Here is a 22,277-nt window from a genome sequence, read left to right as displayed (position 1 = left end):
ATCTTGAATGTCTTGAATAGTGTGGGAAGACGTAGATGGAAGATGTAGATTAAGAAGATATAGGATGACTTCCACACTTCATCTTGGGGATTTTATGGGTGGTGGAGCCATTAACCAGGGTAGAATTAACACGGGAGGAGACAGCAGATTTAGAGAGTGGGTGATGAAAAAAAATGTTTTCAAACATGTTATCTTTGCAGTACCTGTGGACCATATGTTTTTTGCCCAGGAGCTTATTGAATATGTGTCGATTATGATTATTAGAAAAGACACAGAAGAAGCATTGTAGCCTAGGAGTAAAGAATTCTGTTTCTTAGTTTGCCAGTGATTGCTTAAAAGGCCTTGGAAGTATGACTTATTTTTTTCATCTGTAATGTTTGGAGCATGGCAATGGAAACATACCTCTTAGGGGTGTTGTTATAAGTGATATTGAGCTAAAGAATAAATAATTGACTATTAAAAGGCATTTGATATATTGTAGTAGTTAAACATTCTGGGGACTATAGCAACCATTTACCAAGATAAATGTTTATATACCCAAGTTAGGTTCCTACGATCACTCATTCTGATGGCCTTTGAATAACACTGGCTGAATTGCATGGATTGCCTCTGGTGTGGTTTAGATAAGCTTTTGTTTTTTGTTTTAGACTTTTCATTACTCTAGCATGGTTTTTCCCTGCTTTTTGCATTAGAAGAAAAATTTTGTCTTGCTGTTTATAACCAAACATTGTATGTTTATACTTCTACTATTAAAAAAAAAATAAAATAGATACTACCTTAAAAGAGTTCACTAAAAATGCATTAGCTAATAAACATGAAAAGAAAAACAATTGTAAAACATTGGCCATTTCTGGGTTGTTTTAGTGTTCTTCATTGAGGCTTCTCTGTCCATGAACCCTTTGAGCAGGAAGCAATATAAGGTTTCTTCTGATTGTTACTACTAACACATTGTAAAGATCTTTTTTCTTTAATCTGTTTAGTACAGGATCTATTTAGTACTGGCCTCTGTCCCAGAATACCATCAGAGATAAGGCTATTATCCTTTCATTGAGCATTATCCTGGGAAAGTCTTTATAAAATTGAACTCTGTTGCACCTGCTGACCTCCTTTTTTAAATGAAAAAGTGGTGGGGATGGAGATTATGTTCACTGAATTCAGATGGAGCCGTGTGTTTGACAGCACTGACACAATATGCTTTAGTTAGGGCCTTTTATATTGTGCAAATCGATTCCATCTTGGACTCTGAAAGAAATAAGTTGACAATTCAGATCAGGAAGTTGATGATCACGTTGGGTGCTCTGCAGTTATTGGCACAGTTGCTATTTTTTCATGAGCAATTCTATAATAGGGCTCCCAGTTATTTTAGAATTAATCTAAGGTCTTTAAACACGAAAGCCTAATTTTAGAAGAGTTAGATGCTTAATATTCATGTTTAACTTAAAGAAAAGAAAGTCACTAAAATGGAAGAGAATGATCGAAAACAATTTCAGAAACTTAGTTTTCTATCGAGTCTATCTTAAGAGCTGAAGAAACTTGAAGAACAGTGCCGTGTAACTTTCAAGTGTCTCTTTAAAAATATTTTACACTGTCAAATTACTTGAATTATTTTTATATAAAATAGATGCTACATGTATTTATATAAATGTGCTATTAAGGCCCACGTATTCAAACACTTAACAAGTTGGTTGCTGGTTTAGGGGCAGCATTACTGAATTAAATGCAGGTTTGTGGCTTTCTAAAAGTGCTTTTGATTGAAAGGACCAGATATAAATGAAACAAATCTCCCAATTTTGTTGTCCCAACAACTCTTTTTTTTCTATATTCCCTTCTAGTTCCTTCTCACATCCTCACGTGATGTTTCCATAATTAATCCAATGTTAAAGTCTGACTTCACATTATAATTTAAACATTTTCCATGGTGATACAGTGCAAAATCTCATTATTGCTATAATATAAATGCAAAGCTATTCTATTTGTATTTAATAATGAAGTATTTGACCAAATTAGTAACCTCGTAAGCACTTCAATTAATGAAATACAAACAGTTTACGTGATATAATGTAGTAGGTCTCAGCAAAATTAGAAATAAAGCCTAGATCTCCTTAGTTAACAATATCTGTTGTACAATGAATCTTACAGTATTCTAGTTGCTATGTTATAAAATTAGCAGGTCAGTTAAATAAGACTTATCAAAGATAGGGTGTACTGTATCCATTTGAATTTTATGTATTATTTAGATATATATTAGCCATATAGTCAGAGAATAACCAATCTAGGACTGAATTTAAGCTGTTTTAAACTATCTGAAAACAGGGAATCCTTTGATCAATTTATTGATTTTATCAATTAATTCAGTTTATTTACAGTTACTGTTTCCTGCCTTTTAAATAAGGAGAAAGTAATATATTATCTGAATGCATATGTGCTATATGCAATAATTTTAAATATTTAGTAATGGATAGCATCAGAAGGAGAGATGAAGATGGGTTTCGTAGTCAAAGAGATCTAGGGTTTAACCCCAGCATTACTGGCTTAGCAGCTGTGCCATCCTGGACAAGTTATTTACCTTGTCTCTTGGCCTCTATTTTCTCCTCCGTCAAGTGGGCTTAAAAAGGCCTGCCTAATGGAGTTATAGTAAATGATATAATTTATATATATGATGAGAGGAGAGGCTCACCGCACTGCATGATAGGAGGAAAGACCAGGTCCTCTATCTATCCCAGCCCTCCTCTTGGCGTGGGGAAGAGAACCAGCCTCAGGAATGGGCTGCTTTCAGTCTAACCCTCAGAAGCACTGGGGCTGGCAAAAACTCTTGGTTTCTTCAAGAGGATATTTTTATCATGTTTCTTTGGTTCTGTTGTTTGAAGACATTCCTAGACACAGTTTGGTCAGTTACAATGAAAAGTTGACTCTTTATTAAAAAAAAAACATGTGTATATGTATGTCATCTTGTATAGGGCCTGATATATGGCACTCAATAAAAGTAGCTCTAGTACTTATTGTTATTACCCTTAATATTATTAATTAAAATTTGTATATAAGTTACCAGAGAAAAATCTGTTTCAAATGATTGAGAATTGATACTATAGACCAAATCAGACTCTTATTAATTCTATAATGTTTGAAAGTTGTATATGTTGAGTTAATATTAACCTATAAAATAAAGTTAAAGTGAATTAATAGAAGAATTTATTTGGACTCTGTTCTGCTAGCTAACATATAGCTTTTCTTTCAATAGGCTCAGCGCTATGCAGCTACAACCTAAAGCCTTCTGAATATACTACATCATCAAAAGCTTCTGTTCTTTGCCCCAAACTACCTGTTCCAGCGAGGTAAATTTTACTGTATTTTGTTAACTTGTGACTTCTGTTTTTGTAGGTAGATTTTAAACGGTATATGTTTTTCTGAGAAAAGAGTCACTTGATGATACCTGTTGCCCAGTTTCAGTACTTTTACAACAAAATTTTAAAAGTAGTAATAGAAATGACATTGTGAATTTCACATCATTTTAAAACACACACACACACACACACACACACACACACACACAGGCAAACAACTTTTCTCATTCTCAGATATTTTAAATTTCTTTTGGGGGCTCAATTTTTTTTTTTTTTTAATGCCATAGTTTTTAAGTATACAAAGCTGCTGAATCATTATAAAACCCACAACAAAATTTGAAGCCAAGTCTCACACTCTCCGAAGAGTCTTTGAAGTTGGTCGTACTTATTGGTATTATTTTAAAATTTTCTTTGTAAGTTTAAAAAATATGCCAGTGATTATTCTCCATAGTTTATTTCAGGCTATATCCTTTAGGTACATTCTCTATAGTAAGCTGTTTGTCTTAATCAACAAACATTTATTGTTAAGTACCTACTGCGTGTAATGGATGCAAAGATGAAACAAGAAATGTTCTTTGTTTGGAAGGATCTCACAGTAGTTTTAAGTAAAGCAAATTTTAAAATTATAAATTGATTTTTTTAAAAAAGGAAATAAATTCTCAAGCATTGAGGAATATATCCTCAGAATTAGGTATATAGTTTTTGGAGCATGTCTGATCTTGAGAACCTTAGCATATATCACTAACCATGTATGACATGAGTATTTCCCAGGAATATTGAATCAAAACCACTTTTTACTGTATCTCAGTATGTTATACCAAGCTATTAGTTAAAATTCTTATCTTATGTCTCCTTTCCTTCAACTTGCTTATGGGTGTTACTTGTGCTTTATTAACTTGAATTTGAAATTTTCTGTTGAAAAGTCGACAAAGGATATATCAGTTTAATTGATTTCCAGCTCTTTTAGTCCTGTCAAGTTGCTATTGAAACTAAAATTTAAAACCTACAGACATAAAAATAATGGGACTGTTTTAAAAGATACTAAGTAGGAGGGACCTACAAATTATGGGCTTAGACCAGTAGGTAGGGAAACTCCATTCATGAAAATTGAGAATATTAGGGAGGCTGAGACAGTTAAGAAAGGAGGTTCTTTGAATAGAGAAAATTATCAATGTAAAAACAAGAAAAGCTCTGTTCTCTATTCAACTGCTAAAGCCTATTTTAAATGCATACTTTGAGTATAGAGTCACTATTTTAAGGCATAAGTATATTATAAAAGGATAACCAGAAAGCCGTGGTATGAGAATGAGGTTGCTCTGCTCTAGTATAATATGGGTGGGCAGTTCATACTGCAAATCCTCCGGCACCTCTGACCTCTGACTCTACCATGTTGAGGACTGCCTGTTCCTGGTTATACTGGCTGATCCAGTCTTGGCTGCACACTCATGGACGTCTCACATACAGCATCCTAAGGGCATTCACTAGGAGACAAAACGTAGTATTAGGGGCTTGGGTTTTAGAGATGGACAGGCTCGGCTTCTAACAAGGTTATCCACTAATGTTTTAGTAATCCAAGATGCAACGATGAACCTAAACCATGTGAAAGCCGGCTATATACTATATTTACACTGTATTTAAAGATCCTCACATTTTACGTATCTTAGTAGTTCACAGTCTGTCACTTTTGTCTGAACTCACATTGTTGGAAGGTAAAAGAGAAGCAACAGTTGATAGAAGGAAGGCAAATCAAGATCTTGTAAACAGCATCATCTGGTATTTGGCAAAGCGAAAGGATCAAAAAACAAGAATAAATTTGTTTTAATAAAAAACTTAGGGCACTACCCTGTTTCACACACAGTATTAGATTAGATACCAAATCTCCAAAGATGAGTAAGATCTCGTCTCTGTCCTTAAGAAACTCTGTCCTTAAAAAGAGTAGGCACTATGCTTTGATTGACTTTTCTATATGCACCATAAGGCCAGCACTAGGCAAACCTGTGATGCAGGCAGATGGCCCTCAGCATCTTTTATGTCTCCTTTGCTGTCCCTCTGGGAGCACAGCAGTGGGACAGAAAGAACTGAACTTTGAGTCCAGATAGGCCTGGGGCTGAATTCTGTGCTACCACTTTCTATTTGTCAGCTTAAGCAAGTCTGTTAAGCCCTCAGTAAACCAAGTTTTCTCATATGTAAAATGGGAATATCAATACCTCTCCCATGGAATTGTTGTAAGAATTAAGTAAGATAATATGTGTTAAATATTCATTATTGTGCTTGGCATTTGGCTTAGGGACTATTATTTGTCTCAACTTCTAGAGCCTTCCAACCTTCCTGGGTACCCAGGAACCTTCTGCAGCTTGAAGGTACCTGTTTTAAAGAAAAGCAGTTGTAAACTAATTTGCAATAAAACATTAGTGCCACATAATTGCCAAATGGTTACTATTCCTAAGAGCTTTTGAATTTTAAAAGCAAATGCCTAGAAAGGGCCATATTGTATCCAAATTCAGAACTCTACTGGTGACATGCTAAACATAGTAGCAACAGGGAGTCTAGCCAGCCCTTATACTTAGAGTGCTTAAAGGTTTGGGTATAGCTAGAAAAAATTGCAATACTAGAAACAGATTTCATAAGTTCAGTTTATTCATCAGACATTTATTTTGGTACCTCCAGATGCCAGAAAGGATACTTGGTGTTGAGGAATTAACATGATATGGAAATAAGAAAATAGTAGCCAAGAAAAAAAATATTATCTATCTATATTTTTTTAAGTGAAGGATTCAAGGTGAATTACCATTTATAAATCATCTATTGGAAGCCGAGTACCATATTATGTTTCTCATATGTACTATCTCACTTAACCCTCACAAAAGCCTATAAGGATATTGTCCCTAATTTATTGATGAGGAAATAGAAGATAAGAGGTTAAATGGGTTACCCAAGGCCACACAACTAATGGCTGGGAATCAGAATTTGAATCTAAGATCTTGTAAAGTCTACACCACAGTTAGTTTGAAGGGAAAAAAGGGAGTATAGGAATGAAAGAGGAGAGAAAAGAAATAAAACGAAATGTGTGAAAATCACTGCACATTGCCATTAGATTCTTGATTACTTATCTCCTGCCTTTGCTGTGCTACAGAGATATTGCCAAAACCCTTTATTTTTATTCTTTCTTAAATAAAACTTTTAATTAGAAGCCTTGTGTAATTGCTTATTTATAACCTGAAGTTTTAAAATAATTGTGTGAAGTGCAAACTCCTATCTTCTCTTACAAAGGCATATGGACAAGATATTAGGCATTGTTTGTCATCATTCTTTGAGGGAGCTCATTAACTGTGATAGTCTGGACTTAGAGGCAAATGGGCAATATGTTTGCCAAGGTAAGAGACAATTTTCCTATGAGTGGCTAATTTTAAAAACATCTTTAAAAGACTCATTATAAATTCATTTTGTTCTTGTTGACTAATGTTTCAATAAAGTGAAACAGCATCTGTTTCTAATGGGACAGCACTGACTTCTTAAAGATTCAATATTCTGTAGGCTTCAAAAGGTAGAAAAACTTACTGTAAATAGAATTCTTTATGCTCGTTCTCTGAATTAAGAAGCACAGAGTGTGTCATTTAGGTTAGACACTAAAGTAGAAGTGATCTCGTACACTAGGTTCTCAGAAGGCTTATTTTCTGAGAGGTATATGAAATCAGGTAACATCTTAAATTCATCATATCACATGGAATTTAAATGGTAAAATATAAGACAAACCATTTCAATGCCATGATTACTAAAATTTTTTTAAATAATAAAATAAAATAATTCAAACAAAATAATTCATGACTAGTCAAGTTGTTTCTGTTTGGGAAAGAGTTGAGAAAAAGAATGACAAGGGAATCTAGTACTTTTTACTTTAAAGCTAAGTATTTAATTTCATTTTTGCAGTTGTGTCCAAATATTATCTTCGGTTTTGTTTGCCTTCTATTTCTGTTATTCCTTACCACTAAGAGCAGCTTTTGACCATTTTGACCATCAGCTAAACAGTGTAGTTAATCAGTTTGTGCTATTTTTGTACCTTTAAATTTAGAACTGTCAGGTTTTTTTAACTGACATAGATTGAATTATAAGGCAAGGGACTGTTATTTTATTCCAGTTCTTTGAAGGATACTTGTAAAAGTACTCTTTCTAATTGGCCAGGTGTTTATATACAGTATACAAATGACTTGAAAGCATAAGTTCAAAACTGATATTACTCAGCTTTTCCTCTTAAATACAAATGAAAGATTAGAATTTTAAGACTATAATCCTTCCCTTTTCAAATCAGCTATCCTCATTATAAGTATGAAAAGCAGAAAAATACTAAAGCTACTGGGCATCCTGCTTCTACTAATTTAGAATCATTGATTTGTGGGTGGACATTATTATTATTATTATTATTATTATTATTATTATTATTAAGATGTGAAAAGACTTATAGAGGACTTACTTCTACCCTTTCAGCTAACAGAAGGACGGACTGAGAAAGAGAGATGAAGTGACCTGTGTAGTGTTAGGAGAATCACCCAGGGCTTTTGAACCCAAGTCCAGTTTTCTTTTCTTTATCACAAGTTCCACTCTCTTTTGGAAATGATGTATATTTCTCTTTGAGTATAAAAATACATCAACATCCTGTTAGGATATGGGAGATTTAAGTGGAGCCACCTCTGGACAGAGGATAAAGTTTACGGTTATATGACAGGAAAAAGGAAACAGGGGAGCAGGACCAAAAAAAATTGGTGGGTATTAAAAACAGAACATCAGTATCCTTAAGGTGGATGTATTTTATGTTCAAGGTTGGAGGCAAGTGAGTTAAACTGAGATGACATCAGAGATGTAGGGTAATAAAGCAGATGAAGATGTAGACAGTCACGGAGCAGAGACGACTTTAGTTTTGAAGGACAGAGAACCAGGCTTTTAGTTAAAATACGGTTAAAAGTCCTTAGACAGGAACATTAACCAGGCAGGGATAGTATCTAGACAGTATCAGGAAAAAAATAGTTGTAGGTCACAACACAGTTGTCAAGTTTAAAGGTTTCTGTCCCAAGTTAGCCTCCATTGAGTAGGAACTTGTAGTTAATCTTTTTTTATTCTTTCCTGTAATATTTCTAACTAAATCCATTTCACCTAAAAGTATTCTGTAATTTAATGTCTTTTTTAAATCATTAGTAAAACAACTTTCGGTCAAAAAATGGTGACTTACATACCTGTAATTCAAGCATTACTCAGAATGCTCTGGCTTTCTGCAGTTTGTGACAAAATATCAAATCTTTGGTATTATCTTTCACCAACACCATTTTGGAGGTGTATACAAATACACCCACACATCACAAGAGGCAATTTTTAAAAAATGAACATGCATGTCATCATCATTTTTGGATACATTTTACTTTAGAGCATAACTAAGGTAAGGCTAGATCTTTAAAATTATATTATTTTATTGCTCCATGAAGTTTAACATCACGGAAGATGTTAATTATTCTTACTCCCAACGGTGCTCATGTACCAACATTTAAGGAAAATCAATATATAGTTCACTTATATTCTTACTTGAAAAGAAATATTCTAATTGTTTTTTGAGGAAGGAAACAAAGGTAGTATTTCGCTTTGCGTTATACAAAGTTGCTTTGCTGAGATTAGAAACCTTGGGATTTTATTTGGTGTTCAACCATGTAATCTTATTCACTAATTTGACCAAAATACAGTGCCAGTCAAGAATGAGAACACACTTATTTCAGTCCAGTCAAAAGTGTTATGTTAGACTGTGAATGATAGTCCTACAAATAATTCTGACAATGTGGGATTCGTGTTAGTAATGACTAAATTTTAACTTAATGCACACATAAATGTGTGTTTGTGCATAGGCGCATGTATGGGCTCTTTTAGAATCCACATAAGTCACAACTGAGGGCATGTTCATAGAGCTTGGCTTAAAATCTCTCACTGATTAGTGCATACATGTTCTCAGAAGCTAAAATAGAACCATGTTGTAACAAGCTATATTTATGTCATGGTTTATACATAGCTATGTTCCTTCACAAGTGAAAGCTGCAGTCAGTATAAACCTGATATAATTGATTCCCTCTTTTTTGGACACAAATAATCTCATAATAATAATAACATACAAAAGGAAAAGAAAATGGCCCAGAATCCCATGACCCTAACAAATCAGAGATTTTTCATTTCTTTATATTTTTTCCTGTTCTCATTCTTATGTATATATCTTTTATACAGAGATGTAATCATCACATTAGATATCAATTTTTGGGTTTTTCCCCTTGTACTATTAAATCATAAGTTCTTCCATACATTAGTATTCAAAGTTATTGTTTCAAATAGCTGCATATTATGCTGTATGTTGATGTCTTGGTATGACTACTTTGTATGAGTTATTAAGCTTGTGCCCCAAATACCTTTTTTAATCTAAGGTTTTGTATGCCATTCTGAGAGAAGAAATACTCTATTAATGGTGGCATGTTTCAAGCAAAAGTATGTTTGTTTTTATTTTTAGATAGCTTATGGCAAAAATTCATTTTCAGTTCAATGAAGTATATGTTTGTAAGTTTTGCCATCTGCCCCTTGATTGATAGATGTGTAGGCTGAGGAGTTTAAGTGTTTGGTTTTGCTTTTAGTAGTTGTGTATGTGTGTATGTGTGTGTATGTGCGTGTGTGTTTCTTTTCAGAAGGGGAGGGTAATGTCTTCTGTTGGAATATGCACTCCACCCTCTTTGATAAGGCTTGTGGTAAGATGTGCATCATGCCCCATGACGGTCATCTTCATAGCATTAAGCTCACAGCTCTTAGCTCCCATATGACGTGTGGAGGGTGGACTGTATTGCAGTCATATTCACCTTTCATTTGTGTGTTTGATGTGGCATTTATATTAAGTAGGAGTAATTTTTTTTCTGATTTTTTTTTTCTTGTGTCACCAGTGCACCTATTCCATTCTTCCATCGCTGTGCTCCTGTGAACATTTCCTGCTATGCCAAGTTTGCAGAGGCCCTGATCACCTTTGTCAGTGACAATAGTGTCTTACACAGGCTGATTAGTGGAGTAATGACCAGCAAAGAAATTATATTGGGACTTTGCTTGTTATCACTAGGTAATTGTTTTTCTCATTATTAGCTATTGCATAGTACTGCAGTAGAAGACTGTTCTTTTAACCAAAATATGAATACTGCTGGGGATACTTGTAAATTGTTTAACTTCCCATAGCCAAAATAATTGTTTCAGAATATATATAGTTATAAATAGATACATATTTTAAAAAGAATATATATATGTCTGAAACTCATTTCCCGTCTTTTTCTCTCATTGGAGAAAACTGGTGTATTCCCAAACTTTGATTACAAAGTCTATAATAACCTTTAATATGATAATAGGAGGTTTCTATTATCAGCATCCCTTTGTTTTTAGTTTTGATTCCAAAAGGCTTACTTGCTTATAAAAAGAGGCTACATATTCTCTTTTATATTTCCATCAAAGAGCATAGATTTCTGATATATTATGTTTGGATTATGTAATTTTTTTCATTGCTACAATTAGTATCTGTATTGCTTGAAAAAGTAGGAAATCTCCACTTGTTAGCCATTTAGTTTTTTGGTCAATAAATAGATAATAAAATAAATAAAAGCAAATAAATGTTATTTTCAAAATGTAAATTCCCTATATTATCCGAGAACTATATGTAGCCATATCAGAATTTATAGACTTTTTTAGTTGGGAGAAGTAAACTGTAGCAGGAACCAAACAACTCTTTTGTTATATAAGTAAAATGAGTGTTTATGCCTGTTAACACCAATTATAGTCATTGAGAAGTCTAGCTATATTTCTGTCTTGTCATTAGAGAGTATTTTCTTTTTGCTTAGGTAGTACTTGACTCAGTTGAAATAATGCTGTCCATATGAAAAGCTATTTCTGTGATATTTGAAACGCTCCCATCTGTTTTTGGTTCCTGTACATTTATTGCAAATGTGAATACCTTAATAATGTTACCTAGTCACAGATCCCAACAATTTATTTGGCTTTGCAAATGGTCCAAGGAAACTTGATTATTAGTCTAGCTTTATATAAAAATTTTTTGATTTCTGAAATAGTTGAATACTTGAACCAAGAAAAAAAAATCCAAACTTAAAAATAGTGTTAATAATGTTGTTAAGCCATTGGAATTCCATTTTTTATTAGAATGGTTTTCTTTTGAAGTTTTAAGATCTTTATTCATTTGTTTGTGAAATGGGACTTTAGATAATTAAAGATGAACAAATTATGATTTCAGCAATGAATTTCCCCATGCAAGGGTTAAATCTTCTCAGTTTCTTTTGAGATTTTCACTCAAGATTTTGGCATGTTGGAATTTAGCTTGGGGTGGGTAGAGGAGTTGGTTAAATAACTCAAACTAAGCTTTGCTCCTTTTTTGAAGAGCTTCTTAGTCAGGACCCCTGACCTCAGTTGAGAAGTAACGTCAGAGGAATTTTGGCTTCAGTAGTTTTCAGGATATTATTCTATAGGGTCAGACCATCTCTTGGAGTTTTAGAAGAGAAACAACTAGAAAAAGATAATATACCATCTGGCTTGTTGACCGAACATCAGAGAAGTTGGTCCTGAAACGCATAGGTGACTCAAGGAAGTGTAGCACCTAATTTAACTGATCTCTGTCTACGTGTGGTAATTTTTCCGGTCATTAACATGGCATGTCATCCTCTACACTTTGTGTGTTGGCATCTATGTTTGCATGTGAGTTCTGATGTCTTCCTGTAGCAAATCCACAACAGTTCTGTGCTGTTTTTGAGTCACCATATACATTTGCATGTATTCTTTTCTGTGATTTATAAACCCAGTTAGGTGCCTTTGGTTTTAAGTGATGCTGTTCAAGTGGTACAAGTACCAAAGTCAAAGTACAAAAGCAGCCAGTTTCCTTTCTTACCTAAATTGGAGTCATGAACTTGTCAATAGCAACAAATTATTTCCCTAGGAGAAAACAATTGAAAGAGTTCCTCTTTATATTTTCTAAAGTTTTCAAATGATATTCTGTGTGTTCTTTATCTTCCCTGCAGTTCTGTCCATGATTTTGATGGTGATAATCAGGTATATATCAAGAATACTTGTGTGGATCTTAACAATTCTGCTCATCCTGGGTTCACTTGGTAAGCTGCTTATTCCTTTGTTTTTTAGTGATTAGAATTGAGAGTTAAATTTTGCCTTTAACAATCCCTCAATTCAGAACTATTTTGGTTATTTTAAATAATTTTCCTCTTGTAAGGCCTGTGAATTCATTGATAAAATGTAAAGACAGGTGAGTGGATTACATTTAAGTTAGTTCACTGTGAGATCACTAAATCAAATAAAATGGGAAGGTCAGTGGCTTTTGGAATAAGAGCAAGTGAGATATTTTTAAATGGGGACTAACGTTTTTCTGTCAATATCAGTTTGAGGGGGAGAGTACAATTGAAAAGAAAGGAATTGAGCCTCTGTTCTGCTCCTGCTTTTGAATTTTCACTTGATTCTTCCAGTGCTCCCTGCCTGGCAAGTGAAGGGACCCTTTCTTTTTATCTTGCACTTTTTTAAGGCCTGAATCAGCCATTCTAAGGTGTTGAAATTCTTTCTGGTTGAAAAGTGTTCCTGGCAGGATAACTCTGTCGGGGGGGGGGGGGATGTGTGTGTACATGTGTGTGTTTAAAATTTTGTTACTCGTTTTTCTGTCTATTGACATTCTATTTTGTTTTTATTTTAGTGTTTCTAATGAAACCTTCTGGGTTTTCTGTGTTTATTGTCTTTAAAAAAAAATTTCCCCCTCCCAATTATAAATGTCATACCTACTCATGGTATCTAACTACTTCCATGGTAGAAAATAGAAATATAGGAAAGAAAATAAAAGTTTTATTTCACATGCTACATCTTCTCTTTAAAGAGTATTTACCTTTGCCTTTAAAAATGTCATAATTATAGGGACCCACCTTCAGTTCACCAGTGTTAGCATTTGGAATCCAGACCTTGATATTCATATATATATGTATGTGTGTGTGTGTGTGTGTGTATGTATATAGTATAAAAACGTTTTAACCCAGTATGAAACTCTTTCAGTAGGAGAATTTGTCACGTTTACCTGGTATGTTTGGTCTTACTGATGTCATCTGTTTTATGTTTTCCTTAAATTTATGCTTCCTTATTTTGTTTTCCCTATCTTTGCTGTATGGAATTGTGTTTTCTTTGGTTATTTTCACCATTGCTTTGGATGGTATAATTTTATTTTCACTTCTTCAGTTGGTAACCTAAACATTTTCAGAAAATATTCTTCAGTCTAGAATTCTATAATTATTAAAGGCTGAAATGAAACAATATTTGTTGAGGTCCCCCCCCCCTTTAAATTTAGCATAAACTTTCCTTCCTGTCTAATCCTACTCTCTTCTGCCCACTTGCACTTTTTAGCTCTTGTTAAATATTCTGAGTGTTCATATTCAGGTTATTATTAAACTTAAAATATTATTTGTTGTACTATATCTTTTCAAAGAATTTTGCTTACCTTTGCCTTGAGAAGTTTCATAATTATATTTAAGTTTATTTAAGTTCTCTCCTGTCCTGATTTTAGTGAGAACTACTGGTCCTGTTTTTACTTCTATTTTTATTTTTTTTTAATTTTTATTTTACATTGGAGTATAGTTGATTTACAATGTTGTGTTAGTTTCAGGTGTACAGCAAAGTGATTCAGTTATACTGGTCCTGTTTTTATAAAAGTTCATTCTTGAGTTCTAAATTTCAGTTCATATTTGTTTTGACTGGAATCTGAGTTCAAGTAACTTATTCATGAAAGACTTATGGGTTGTAATGTTCTGAATTCTTGGTTATCTAAGATTGCCTTTGCCTTCACATGTGAATATTGAATTTGTTGCATATAAAAGTCTTAAGATACAGTATATTGCCTTATGTCTGTACTTCATTTCAGAGAAGAACTTTGAGACCAGTCTAAATTTTGTTCCTGTGCCCATAACCTATCTCACTTACCTAGATGTTTATATAATTTTTAACTTATCCTTACAACTTAAAATTTTTATCTGGTTCAGAATCTTAACTCAGTTTGCCTATGATCTCTTTTTTGGGGAATCTTTTTCAACTTTGAAAAGTTTACTTTATTTCTATACTTGTTTATTGTTTCCATCCTGGTGGTTTTCTCTTTAAGATCCTTGTTACTCTCCTGCTATCATCTTCTAAATTATCATTTTAATCCTTTTGTCATTTTCTTTACATTCAGGAAGAACTCTTCAAGTTTATCTACCATATCACTGATTTTGTTTTCCTTGGTGTCAGTCTGTACTTGGCTACTTAATTTTGTTATTCCAATTTCATCTTATTTGTAGGTCTTCCTTCTCTCAGCCATCTTCCTTTTCATTTCAGTTTGTAGCCTTCAAATCTAATTCTGTGTTTAGATGATGTCTTAGTCAGTTTGGGCTGCTGTAACAAAGTACCACAGACTGGATGCCTTATAAACAACAAACATTTATTTCTCACAGTTCTGGAGGCTGGGGAGTCTCAGATCAAGGCACCAGCAGATTCGGCATCTGGTGAGGGCCAGCTTCCTGTTTCCGGCCATCTGATTGCTGTGTCCTCACATAGCAGAAGGGGGAAGGAGCTTTCTGGGGTCTCTTTTATAAGGGCACTAATCCCATTCATGAGGGCTCCACATTTATGGCCTCATCATCTTCTAAAGGCCCCACCTCCAAATACACCATATTGGGGATTAGGATTTCAGTAGATGGGTTTTGAGGAGACACAGCATTCAGTTCATAACAGATGGATAGCTTTTATAATAAAAGTAGATTTGAATCCCAGCTCTCCCACTTACCAAGTATGTGACATTTGGCATGCTGCTGAAATTTCCTAAATTTCAATTTCATCATTTGCAAAGTGGAGCTAATAATACCCACTTAATAGCATTGTGTTTAAATGTGGTTGCATCTATTTGTGCTAATTCCTGGCACAAGTTTAAATGTTTAATTAATGATATCTACTGTGGATGTTATGAACAATGCCCTTGGTAGGTAGTCATCATTATCATCTCATTCTATTTTCCTTGAACTTCAGGCTTTCTCTCAACTTTTTATTTCTGTTTGTAGAGAACGTATTTTATTCCATTTTTTGAGGATATTAAACAGTTTTCCAAACAATTTTCTTGTACCTTCAAGATTCCAAAATGGAAGTAGCCTTTCCCTTTCTCTGAAATATTCTTCATAGACTCATGGTTGTTTTGGTTTGTTTAATCATCTTCCATAGAAGAAAAATTCATGCTTAATATTTGCCAACAGGTAGTTGGAATTTCCCTTTGACACTATTCACTCTTGACTTGAGTGCACATGGAGGTCAGGTTGATTTGCATAGATCTCAGCCCAGTTGCTTCTCTCCCAGGCATTCATCTCATCCACCTATACATACACATCTCTACTCTGAATCTTCCATTTCCTTACCGTGGCCTACAAGGCCTTGCAGTATGATCTGGTGCCCAGCTCCCTCTCTGCACACATCTCTTACTGCTTTCCCCATTGCTCATTGCCGTAGCCACAGTGGCTTCCTCTTTCCTTGCCTGCCAGGCATGGCCCATATCAGCATCTCAGAACTTGCTGTTTCCTCTTGCCTGGAACACTCTTAGATCGTTTCATAGATTGCTTTCTCCCTGTCTTTGATTCTTTTGCTCAAATATCGTCTCACCCCAGTGAGGCCTTGCTTATATACAATTGTAATGCTTTCCCAGCCCTAGCACTTTCTATCCCTTACTGGCAACTTTTTTCTTAGATTTAATATACTCTATTTTCACTTGTTTCCTTGTTTTTTTTTGTTTCCCCATTACTATATATGCTGCATGAGAGTTGATGTTGGTTTTTCACCACTCTATCCCCAGCCCCTAGAACAGTAGGTGCTGTAGGCACTCAAAGTGTTTGTCGAATGGATTGAATGAAGGTGTCCAATGCAGCTGTCTTATATGGAGGCAGGTCTGCCTCCCTCTTCAGTCTAGATCTCAGAATCTCTGAACCAGTCATGGAGATAAAAATTCCCATCCCTAGTGCCCACCGCTATCCAGCTATCAAAGATTTCCTATCTTTGTTCCTACCTTTGGTGGGAACTACTCATTTGATCTTCATTTATTCATTGTACAAATATTTCGTCAACTGCATGAGTGTCTCCTCACTAGGCACTGGGGTTACTGTACAACAGAGAAGATCTTTGCCTTCCTCAGCTTCATTGCTGATTTCTGTAACCCTTACTTGCTTCCCACAGGCTCCTTAGCTTAAACAGGCACTGAGGCTCTCTTCGTGACCAGTTTCTCTCAGGGGTATCTGTCCTTGCTGGCTCTCTCTCAGCTTCAGAGTTGATAATAAGTACAGTTAAAGGAAGTTTATTTGATACAGTGAGAGATTTGTAAGTGCCTAATGTGGAAGTTGTAAGTGGAGTCATTGGAGTTCCCCTTATGCTGGCAAAAAGTTACAGCCACGCACCTCCCAGCCAAATGGATTGCTGCTGTGTTAGTCCACGTTGATATATAGGAAGGGTCCAGAAAATTGAGGATTTATGTTACACATTTTCTTGTGCCAATAATTGCAAAAACAATTGGTTTTTTTGTCTCCAGGTGGCACAGGTGTACTATGGTGGCTATATGCAAAGCAAAGAAAGTCTCCCAAAGAAGCAGTTATCCCTGAACAGCTTCAGGTAGCTGAAGACAATCTTCGGGCCCTCCTCATCTATGCCATTTCAGCTACAGTGTTCACAGTGAGTATAGGCCTTGGTGTATCTTTCAGGTTTATGTTTTTATTTATAGATCATTAATGAAGCAGAAACTCACGCTTAGCCATTGCATGCCTAACCATGATCCCTATTGGATAAAATCTCTGCCCCACAATGTATGACATACTCAAAAGTCTTCAGAAGGCTCCCCTAAATGATGAGTGCTATTTGATGTGACATTTTGTTCTGTACTGCCTGCTTTTTGAGAGGGAATTTTCACCTAGAATATTAATTATCATTTTCTAGTAAGAACATACATCTTATTGTCATGAGATAGTGTAATTATTTTTAAAAAACAGTTCTCTTTACTATAGAAAAGTCTATTAAGAAATAGGCTACCTAGTGTAAATCCATCTACTTAGTCACTAATTATTTTCCCATTTTTCCCTTTTAAACTTTTAACAACATTATTTTAAAAAGAGAGGTGAGCTTCACTAACTAGTATAATTATTATAATAATTGCAGTAAAATTATTCATTAACATGTGGTTCAGTAATCTGTATTCATATCTTTGGTTCATCTCCTTCTCCTCTCTGAAAAAAGGGGAAAAAAATCTCAGTCCACTTCTTGGAGCAATCCCAAGCTTTTCATTGAGCATTAGAAACTAAAAATAAAGCCATCATAAAACCATTGGTGCCAAAAGATTTTTGTTTGCTATCATTGTACAAATATTTATTAATCATCTTTTAAGTACAATTCTCTGTGCCAGGTGCCAGGGCAGAGTGGGGAGTGACAAAGGATAAATGTGACATGGACCCTGCTTGTAAGGTGCTTTTGGTCCAACAAGGGAGATGAGGTATAAGTTCTCTGTGCTTTTGTGGTCATAGCATATCGTCTTTTCCCCTATTTTCAGAGTGGCAAGCATGTATCTATTTAAATAAATTAAGAGTCTCATCCTGATGACAAACAACACGTTTTGATTCATAACGAGTGGGAAAAGGGAAAGTAGAAGAATTAATACATCTAGGATGTATTAATAAATTGAGAAACTCTTTTATGTTTAGCTTTAAAAGACATTTTCAATATATAATGAAAAATAAGGGCTGCAAGAGAGATACAGACTGTTAAAGTGTTATTGGGATTCAGAGAATGATACATCCCCATTTTGGAATGAAGGGTTATGTTAAAAAATTTCCACCATTGTTCAGTTTCTGTTTTTACTGCTTAAAACAGTAGCTGGAATCTTTCCATCTGTTCTCTCCTACAGGTTATCTTGTTCCTCATAATGTTAGTCATGCGCAAACGGGTTGCTCTCACCATCGCCTTGTTCCACGTGGCTGGCAAGGTCTTCATTCACTTGCCACTGCTAGTCTTCCAACCCTTTTGGACCTTCTTTGCTCTTGTCCTGTTTTGGGTGTACTGGATCATGACACTTCTCTTTCTTGGCACTACCGGTAAGAAGACATGTTACTTCTTTCTTTTAGTGATGAAACTGATTTGCATTAAAATATTTTAAAACATCAGAGAGATATAATTCTTAAGACATTTATGGACTAAGGTCTAACAACCATCAGAACTAGCAATGGTTATGGCTCTTCAATAACATATTCCCCGTTCATGATTTTTAGAACATCCCAGCAAAGTGAGTCTAAACCAGGTAGGGCCTGAAATCATACCCAGTTTCAAGATGGTTATGGATTTGAAGTAAGCTCCTGTACTGACTCAGACATTTGGATTCATTCTAAGATGAACTAATGAATACAGTGCTGCTCTGGAATTGCCTCAAACTCCAGTTATAGCCAAAGATCAACTTGCTTCCTTGGGACTTTCTAGTTTGGAAATGACCTGAACCTATGTAGAGCTAGTAGTGATACAGTTCACAGTTAGACTCTCAGACTTGCTTGTAGGCATACTTAATATCAAAGGTTATGTATGTCTAAATGGAATTAATTATGAGGAGTGGTTTAAGGATAGTAAGCTTACATGTAACTTCTCTGGCCATTCAGCACACCATCACCAATTGAAAATAATATTAATTTCTGTACTTTGCTAATAATTTAGGTCTATAATTATTGGACAAGTAATACCTCTGAAAAAAAGTTGAAGTGTTTGAAAATTCATGCCTACACTAAATAACTGATAATGTGGTAAGAACTATATTCAGGGACTTCCCTGGTGGTCCAGTGGCTAAGACTCTGAGCTCCCAATGCAGGGGGCCCGGGTTCGATCCCTGGTCAGAGAACTAGATCCCACATACCTCAACTAAAGATCCTGCACGCGGCAATGAAGATCCTACGTGCCGCAATTAAGACCCAGTGCAGCCAAATAGATAAATAAATAAAAAAAATTTTTTTTTAAAAAAGAACTATATTCAAATAGAACAACTTTTAAAAGCTATATATGATGCCTTTGAGGAAACAAATGCTTAATTGTACAGTGTTTGTCTTTACAAGTTCTTAAGTGATAATTACTTTTGTCCCTTAATGTAATAGCACTGTGATCATGAAGTCAGTGGTTTGGGGATAGGGACATACTGTTGGAAATTAGATTAATCTCTTAGATTTAATAGCCATACTTATTGGTTTATGCTTTATGTGCTTCTTCTTTCCTTCTTTGATATTTTCCTAGGCAGCGCTGTTCAGAATGACCAAGGCTTTGTGGAGTTCAGAGTTTCTGGGCCTCTGCAATACATGTGGTGGTACCATGTGGTGGGCCTGATTTGGATCAGTGAATTTATTCTAGCCTGTCAACAGATGACTGTGGCAGGAGCTGTGGTAACATACTATTTTACTAGGTGAGAATTTATACTTGTCAGAAAACTTAACTTGTAACTACCTGGATGGACCTAGAGGGTATTATGCTAAGTGAAATAAGTCAGACAGAGAAAGATAATAACTTAACTTGTAACTACACGGATGGACCTAGAGGGTATTATGCTAAGTGAAATAAGTCAGGCAGAGAAAGATAATAACTTTGTATAGTGACCAATGATAACTAGACTTATTGTGGTGATCATTTTGTAATGTATAGAAATATTGAATCACTATGTTGTACACCCAGAACTAACATAGTGTTGTAGGTCAATTATACTTCAATTAAAAAAAGAGAGAAATAAAGAAAACTTAAGATCATCTAAGTGATTGTGTCTAAAGGAAATGGAACTGAGACCGGTAAGAGTTCCATTTCTTCAAAAAGTAATTGGAAGTGAATATAACAAAATGTGTAGTTGATCATTCTGTGAGGTAGGAAAATGGGAGGTTATTATTTTATTCTTTATACTCTTCTGTAGCTTTCTCAAAAAATTAATTAGAACCTCAGGTCATGCTACACTTAAATTACATTTAGCAGAAGAACAAATCTTGTAGTAGTGTCTTTTGTACTTTTGCTTTATATAAACGTCCATCAAAGGATAACAAGTCTTTTTAATTTGTATGGATCAGAACAAGTATTGTGACTTCCTTTCCTAACTTCATAGCTGAATATACACTACAATAGCCTTATAATGAGGTGCCAGGTCTAACATCTTTTTAAGTTCCATTATCTGATTCTACAATTAACCCCATAACTATTTACTAATAAGAGCTTTCAAAGCACAGTTTTATTTAACTTAAAGTATTACAGCATAAGAACCCCTTGAAACTACCATAAAGAAATGAAACATTAATTTTACATGGTACATCTGTAGCATTTGTATTACTTTGCCATTTTGTCATAGAGCTAGAATAAGAAAAATGAACTAATTTTTCACTCTTTTGTACTCTAAACCATTTCTCTGTTTCCATCTTGGTCTTTTATATAGGGATAAAAGGAATTTGCCATTTACACCTATTTTGGCATCAGTGAATCGCCTTATTCGTTATCACCTTGGTACTGTGGCGAAAGGATCTTTCATTATCACATTAGTCAAAATTCCACGAATGATCCTTATGTACATTCACAGTCAGCTCAAAGGAAAGGTAAGGAAAAACCCTTTTCTGGACTTTCTGTGGGCACATTCCAGAACTTCAGTTCTGCATGTAGCAAAGTTCCCAGCGATATTAAGTCCAAGTGCAAATGTTTTTTTCAAAGTCCTTGCCTAGTAGAATCTAATTCTTCCCCTTTGTCTCCCACTCTTGCACTCTGTAGTTTCCCCAAATGTCCTGTGCTTCTCTTCCTCTGTGTGGACTCAACATGCTTTCTTCCTTGGAACCTCCTTCCTGTCCGTGACTGCAGAAATACCATGCATTTCTACATAGCTTAGCTCAAATGCCCCTCTTCCTAGAAGCCTCCCCTGAGTCCTCTCACCTCCCAAGTGATGTCTTCTCTCTCTCTTCTCCACTCTCATAGCACTAGTATCTATATCATATTCTGATTCTAATTGTTGTTATGTTTAGCGCTTTTTTTTTTCTCCTACTAGATTATAAGTTCCTTATTGGTCTTATATACCTTATATCTTGTATGCAATAGGTACTAAGTAAATGTTGAATTGAACTGATTAAAAATAATTCAGCCATTACATTTTGAGGAAAAAAAGGGTGAGTGTGGAGGCTTTGAAGCATAGGTTGTGATTTTTCTTAATTTTTATTTTTCTAAAATTTAGAATATTCTGTATGATATGGTTTGATTCTTTGGTCTTTAATTATTTCCATTTTTCATTCTTTCCAGGAAAATGCTTGTGCTCGATGTGTGCTGAAATCTTGCATTTGTTGCCTTTGGTGTCTTGAAAAGTGCCTAAATTATTTAAATCAGGTAAAATGTTTTCTTGGTTTTTTATTTTTTTGTTTGTTTGTTTTTAATTGTCATATCCTTTCTATGTTTCTTTTTTTTTTTTAATTGGGGTATAGTTGTTTTACAGTGTTGTGTTAATTTCTACTGTACAGCGGAGTTCCCTGTGCTATACAGCAGGTTCTTATTAGTTATCTATTTTATACATATTGGTGTATATATGCCAATCCCAATCTCCCAATTCATCCCCCACCCGGCCCCGAGGTAAAATGTTTTAAAAATACATTTAACATTCACTTTCAAAGATAGGTTCATTGTTTCTTCTTCCAAGATAAAGTTATTGAGCTTAAGTGAAAGATGTTTTGTTTTTCTCATGGTGTTATACATTGTGCCTTGATCAAGTATAACTGTTTCAATCATATCCTTGTTTTTAAACGTAATATGTGTTCTTACCAAGGCTTATTATTAATTACTTGTAGTACATTGATAAAATATCATTAGGGACCA

At 34.7% G+C, this 22,277-nt stretch overlaps 1 protein-coding gene across 3 annotated transcripts in view; it reads left to right on the top strand.

Moving 5' to 3' along the window:
* The window catches only part of SLC44A1 (solute carrier family 44 member 1), a 214,737-nt gene that overhangs the window by 100,167 nt on the left and 92,293 nt on the right, over nucleotides 1–22,277 (top strand). For all 3 annotated transcript variants that reach the window (XM_068552739.1, XM_068552738.1, XM_068552737.1), the window contains exons 5-12: nucleotides 3,239–3,332; nucleotides 10,292–10,461; nucleotides 12,413–12,502; nucleotides 16,972–17,111; nucleotides 18,334–18,520; nucleotides 19,695–19,860; nucleotides 20,866–21,022; nucleotides 21,711–21,794. In XM_068552739.1, coding sequence (XP_068408840.1) covers nucleotides 3,239–3,332; nucleotides 10,292–10,461; nucleotides 12,413–12,502; nucleotides 16,972–17,111; nucleotides 18,334–18,520; nucleotides 19,695–19,860; nucleotides 20,866–21,022; nucleotides 21,711–21,794 — 1,088 coding nt within the window. The remainder of the gene's footprint in view (nucleotides 1–3,238; nucleotides 3,333–10,291; nucleotides 10,462–12,412; nucleotides 12,503–16,971; nucleotides 17,112–18,333; nucleotides 18,521–19,694; nucleotides 19,861–20,865; nucleotides 21,023–21,710; nucleotides 21,795–22,277) is intronic.

The sequence above is a fragment of the Eschrichtius robustus genome, chromosome 10, assembly GCF_028021215.1.
Source record: "Eschrichtius robustus isolate mEscRob2 chromosome 10, mEscRob2.pri, whole genome shotgun sequence".
NCBI classification, from domain to species: domain Eukaryota; kingdom Metazoa; phylum Chordata; class Mammalia; order Artiodactyla; family Eschrichtiidae; genus Eschrichtius; species Eschrichtius robustus.
This window is presented reverse-complemented; position numbering and strand designations above follow the sequence as displayed.